A 6,140-nucleotide genomic window follows, 5' to 3' on the forward strand; every position below is an offset into this window, starting at 1 on the left:
TCATTGATCATTTAGAATTGTAACTAGTATGCCTAAATTAAGGTGACTAATCCTATTAAATCAAAGCGAGACATAAATCCAAGCAATAACTCGATATATGCAATGTTATTGATCAAAGAATATTCATTGACCACGTTGATCAAAAGTATTACTTTAGTTCAATTTTATAATTTAATAACATCATTTAATTTACGGTTAATAGATCAAATAAGATATTATACATAATTTAATGTATCACGTCATTCCTTTAATAACTTAACAAGAACTAGCAATGTAATACATGTTTTGTGATAGAATTAAAAGTTCAATGTCCATTTTATAATTTTTAAAAGTTTAGTGACAAAAACAATTATTCCAACATACTATAATAACCATATGTATATTTTTACCCACAAACCAACACTGAAAAATCATTAAAACCTTTAAACTAAGGATCAGTGCATGTTTAACTTAAACTCATGACCTATAACAATACTTTTCGTATTGTTTATCATCATAATTTAAACATGATCCAAGAAACCTAAATAACAGTAGAATCACATGGAAAAGAAAATTTCTTTGACAAGTCAAAGCCTTTGGCCAAAGAGTCAGCATGTTAGGTTTGCCCATTTGAGAAATAAATAAATAAACCAACTTAGACCATATAATAATGAATTAATGTGACGGTCCAACAAAAGAATCTATAAATGTTGAACTTTCATGAAAATTTAATCAACACCTATTGTGCACTAGTCAAACAAAACAGTTTGATTTACACGTGGCATAATGATCTTCAATCATGGTAATCAATATAACAATTATAGTGATGATATTAAATTATTAATTACGATAATATGAGGTGATTATAAGATAATATTTATTAAGAATTTTTTTAATTATTAACAACATACACATTAACATGTAGACGCATCATCTCGGATATAGAATCTTTAGAAAGAATAATATTTAATTTTAATCATTGAGTTCACTTTATATGTTCATCTATAATTAAATAACATAAGAATAACTAAATTACATAATTTAAAAAGATTATAAAAATTAAATATATAATTCGACATAGTAAAAATTAATTTAATAAATTCTTTTAACGATTTAATTTAGTTTATTGATCTGTAGTTAAAATAAATTAGATTAAAAGATATCCCTATAATAAATATTTTTTGTATATGATATGTATTAATTGATAATGTCCAATATTTATTATTAAAATTACTTACAGTACAAGGAGTAATAGTCCAATAGACAAATTTAACCATTTTTTTTTTAAAAAAAAGGTGAATGTATCAAAGCAAAGGAGTAAGTGGAATGGTGAGTCAATGGGAAGCAACCATATATTGTCCGAACGTGTGTGTAAGACTGTGACCGAGACCCCACCTAGAGAGGAAACGCGTTAAAAGCGATGAAGCAGCTCAGCTCAGTCCCCAGTCACTGACTCGGTTACAGCTTGGTATCAATGAATCTCCCCGGTCAGTCCCCACTTGGGGGTGGGGGGGATCCCTAGAAGCCAACCTCTGACTCACACGTGCTGGCCAGCCAGTTTGGAACTTCATAAAAATCAACTTTATTGCAATTTGCATTTCATTCCCATTTCATTATCCTTTTGAATCCAAATTCAAAAGCCTTCTCTTTGAAGTTTTGACTTTTGACCACCATAACAGAAAGCGAAGGGAAGAGAAGTCCCACTTTCTTCCCTTCTTCCTCCTTAAACCAGCATTTCCTCATACATAAAAAGCCACCTCTACTTGTTTCTTTTTCCTCTCAGAACAAACTTGTTCAATTCCCAATTCTCTTAAACACCCTTTGTTTTCTCTATCGAAGACTGCTTTACATAGGTAAAAAGACTTGATCTTTGCCTTCGATTCTCTTTGTTTTTGATGAATTCTTGAGCTTTTCTTTTGGTCAGAAGTTGTGATTTTTTTTAACTTAAGAGGAACATGTACAGTCTTTGATTTAGAACAGCTTATACATCTGTTATGTTTATATGGAAACTTAGTTTTTTCCCCTTTTTTTGTTGCTTTTAATGATGATGCAAGGGTTTGTTTGTGATGTGCAGTGGTTCAATGAGTGAACTTGTTCCTACAAATTTCATCATGGAAGGTGAATTGCACGAGCTTAAAGCCGATAAATGCTCGGTTTTGCTCGAACTAGCCGCCATCGATGACCTGGTGGCCTTCAAAAGTGAAGTGGAAGAACAGGGTTTGGATCTTGCAGAGGCAAGCTTCTGGTATGGTAGAAGAATAGGGTCGAGAAAGATGGGGTTCGAAGAGAGGACACCGCTGGTAATCGCATCCATGTTCGGTAGCGTGGATGTCTTGAAATACATCCTCCGTAGTGGGAAGGCTGATGTGAATGGAGCATGTGGTACTGATGGAGTTACTGCCCTTCATTGTGCGGTTGCTGGTGGTTCGAATTCTTCGGTAGAGATCGTCAAGCTATTGCTCGATGCGTCTGCGGATGCTAATTGTGTCGATGATAATCGGAACAAACCGATCGATTTGGTCCTGCAGGGTTTAAAATCTTTGAGTGGTGCCAGGAGAAAGGTGATTGAGTTGCTGCTGCAAGGTGATGATGTTGTTGGTTTTAACCCCGAAGAAGAGTCCGAAAAGGCTGTTGTGCCTAAAGTGGGTTCCGAGAAGAAAGAGTATCCTATTGATGTATCGTTGCCTGATATCAACAATGGCATATATGGAACTGACGACTTCAGGATGTATACCTTTAAGGTGAAGCCTTGCTCGAGGGCATACTCCCATGATTGGACCGAGTGTCCGTTTGTTCATCCCGGTGAGAACGCTCGGAGGAGGGACCCGAGGAAGTACCCCTACAGCTGTGTGCCCTGCCCGGAGTTTCGTAAGGGGGCATGCCCTAAGGGTGATGCTTGTGAATACGCGCACGGTGTGTTCGAATCATGGCTTCATCCTGCTCAATACCGGACAAGACTTTGCAAAGATGAGGTTGGCTGCACACGCAAAGTTTGTTTCTTTGCTCACAAACATGAGGAATTACGCCAGGTGTATGCTTCCACCGGTTCGGCCATGCCTTCACCGAGGTCTGCTGCGGTTAATGTAGTGGACATGGCAACTTTGAGCCCTCTAGCACTCGGTTCATCATCCTTGCCATTGCCTACTGCTTCGACGCAACCCATGTTTCCTTTGACTGCCTCTTCCTCTTCGAAGAATGGAGGCTTGTGGCAGAACAAAATGAACCTCACCCCACCGGCGTTGCAGCTACCGGGTAGCCGCTTGAAGACGGCTTTTAGTTCCCGGGATTTTGATTTGGAAATGGAAATACTAGGGCTCGAGAACCAGTTGCAGAAGCAAAAGTTGATAGATGAGATATCTAGCCTCTCCTCCCCATCTTGCTGGAGCAAGGAATACGGTAGGCTTGGCGATTTGAAACCTACTAATCTCGATGACACATTCGGGTCCCTCGATCCTTCTCTGCTGTCTCCATTGAAGGGACATCAAATTCGCCAAAACCAACTCCGTGCAAGCTATCCAACCAACCTTCCATCCTCTCCAGCGAGGAATCCTTCACCATTCGGTTTTGACTCATCTGCAGCAGTGGCAGCAGCAGTAATGAATTCCAGGTCTTCTGCTTTCGCTAAACGGAGCCAGAGTTTAATCGACCGCGGTCGAGCTGGACTCACCGCGCCGGCTAATTCCGCTACCGTAATGTCTTCAAACATATCCAACTGGAGCTCCTCTGACGGGAAACTGGATTGGGGAATGCCAGGAGATGAGCTGAACAAGCTTAAGAAGTCCGCTTCCTTCGCATTTCGGAACAACACTCGGGCAGCAACGATGATACCATCCGACATTGACGAGCCAGACGTGTCATGGGTTAATTCTCTCGTGAAAGACGTTACTCCCATGGGAGGCAGATCAATGCAGCAGCAATACAATATCGGTAAAGGCGTTCGAGAAAGGCTTCCACCATGGGTGGAGCAAATGTATATAGAACAGGAACAGATGGTAGCGTAAGAAGAAAGACCCTTTCTTCTTCTTCTTCTATTCGTAACAGTATTCAATAGTCATAGTAGATAGGTCGAGAAGTAAACAGACATGGGCAATAAGGTTCAAGTTCAGTGCTCATGGTTAGCGTTAGGAAGAAGATGAAGCAAGGCAACAAATAAATTTTATTTATTACTTTATATTCTTAATTCTTTATGTTTTTATCAAAAAGGGGTCAATCAATGGCAGAGAGAAGTGTTTGTTATCTTCTTTCTCTGATCAAATTTCTGTAACCATCTACTTCTTCAGTGACTCATTGTAATTTTATCAACTCCGTTTTAATATGAACTCCATTGTTGTGGTGTTTTTGTACTTATTTCTCTGCTGATAACCTTCAAAGGAACTGTCTTTAAAATTCAAATACTGCAGCTGTTTTAGCTATTCATGTTGGTTTTTAAGGCAGAAACTGAGATAAAACTTGCTTTGGTTCATGAAAACCAAATCCATGGAAGAGCTCCAAAACCAGACTACATCCAACATAAGGGGAGTTAAGCTCGAATATTTGTATTTAAAAATTAGAAAATATATATTATATTTAATTGATGATATCATGTTCTCTGTCTATGTGCTAGTTGGGAAATTTGAAGCTGACCATGCCATTGTCGATTGTATGATCTAATTATATATACCCACAAACCAAGTTGCCATTAATCATTATATATATACATACATAATATTCTGTGGAGGCTCTGGCTCAAACATTATGTTTGTTGAAGAAGATAAGATTTTTTTATTAATGGAGCCACCAAATATATATTTAAATAAATAAATAAGAAAATGGGTATCATTTTATATTTTTATTTGCTCTCCCCATTTGAAGAGAAAGATATAAAAGTGTCACTGTTTTGAGAGCCGCCCACAAAATTAAGGTAATGGTTGTTTTTACAGAGGTAAAAGGTTTGCAGTCTGCGGATTATATCTGCAGACATCTGCACCAGAAGAGATAGATTAAAAGTCTGCAGTCATCAAGAAGAAGATTGTTTGTTATTTAACGTCTGCAGACTGCTAAAATGAACTAAAATATTAATAAACTGATTTTTTAAACTTAAAAGAGTTTTGTAATACTGAGATTTAAATCATTTTAGTTTTACAATACTGAAATTTAAATAATCCATACAATTACAATAATAAATTATTTAAAATAAATCAATCCATACAACTACAATAATAAATCAATCCATACTAATAAATTATTTAAAATAAATCAATCAATACTAATAAATTATTTAAAATAAATCAATCCATACAACTACAATAATAAATCAATCCATATTTTAAAATTAATAAATCCATACTAATAAATTATTTAAAATAAATCAATCCATACAACTACAATAATAAATCAATACATATTTAAAATAAATCATCCATACTAATAATTATTTAAAATAAATCAATCTATACAACTACAATAATAAATCAATCCATATTTTAAAATAAATTAATTCATACTAATAAATTATTTAAAATAAATCAATCCATACTAATAAATTATTTAAAATAAATCAATCCATACTAATAAATTATTTTAAAATAAATCAATCCATATTTTAAAATAAATCAATCCATACTAATAAATTATTTAAAATAAATCAATCTATACAACTACAATAATAAATCAATCCATATTTTAAAATAAATCAATTCATACTAATAAATTATTTAAAATAAATCAATTTATATTTTAAAATAAATCAACCCATACTAATAAATTATTTAAAATAAATCAATCCATACAACTACAATAATAAATCAATCCATATTTTAAAATAAATCAATCCATACTAATAAATTATTTAAAATAAATCAATCCATACTAATAATTATTTAAAATAATCAATCCATACAACTACAATAATAATCAATCCATATTTTAAAATAAATCAATCCATACAAATAAATTATTTAAAATAAATCAATCTATATTTAAAATAAATCAATCCATACTAATAAATTATTTAAAATAAATCAATCCATATTTTAAAACAAATCAATCCATACTAATAAATTATTTAAAATAAATTATTTAAAAATAAATCAATCCACATTTTATAATAATTTATTTTAAAATAAATAACCTTATTAAATAATTTAAAATTATTTTAATAAATAACCATATTTTATAATTGT

General features: G+C 33.5%; 1 protein-coding gene across 2 annotated transcripts; it reads left to right on the forward strand.

The window, feature by feature from the left end:
- Positions 1-1,661: 1,661 nt before the first annotated feature.
- LOC120213521 (zinc finger CCCH domain-containing protein 29-like) lies at positions 1,662-4,186 on the forward strand. 2 transcript variants are annotated; one of them, XM_039211636.1, is made up of 2 exons: positions 1,662-1,832; positions 2,054-4,186. In XM_039211636.1, exon 2 carries the CDS (start codon positions 2,061-2,063, stop codon positions 3,978-3,980), a length of 1,920 nt encoding a protein of 639 aa, XP_039067567.1. In that variant the 5' UTR covers positions 1,662-1,832; positions 2,054-2,060; the 3' UTR covers positions 3,981-4,186. The 2 variants fall into 2 exon arrangements, with proteins under 2 accessions (XP_039067567.1, XP_039067566.1); XM_039211635.1 differs by having other exon boundaries at positions 2,033-4,185.
- Positions 4,187-6,140: the final 1,954 nt, after the last annotated feature.

The sequence above is a fragment of the Hibiscus syriacus genome, unplaced genomic scaffold (genome assembly GCF_006381635.1).
Source record: "Hibiscus syriacus cultivar Baekdansim isolate YM2019G1 unplaced genomic scaffold, ASM638163v2 tig00110021_pilon, whole genome shotgun sequence".
In the NCBI taxonomy this organism is placed as follows: Eukaryota; Viridiplantae; Streptophyta; class Magnoliopsida; order Malvales; family Malvaceae; genus Hibiscus; species Hibiscus syriacus.

Coding starts and splice junctions, on each gene's coding strand:
- LOC120213521 (XM_039211635.1), top strand. CDS start 2,046: ATGTGCAGTGGTTCAATGAGTGAACTTGTTCCTACAAATTTCATCATG.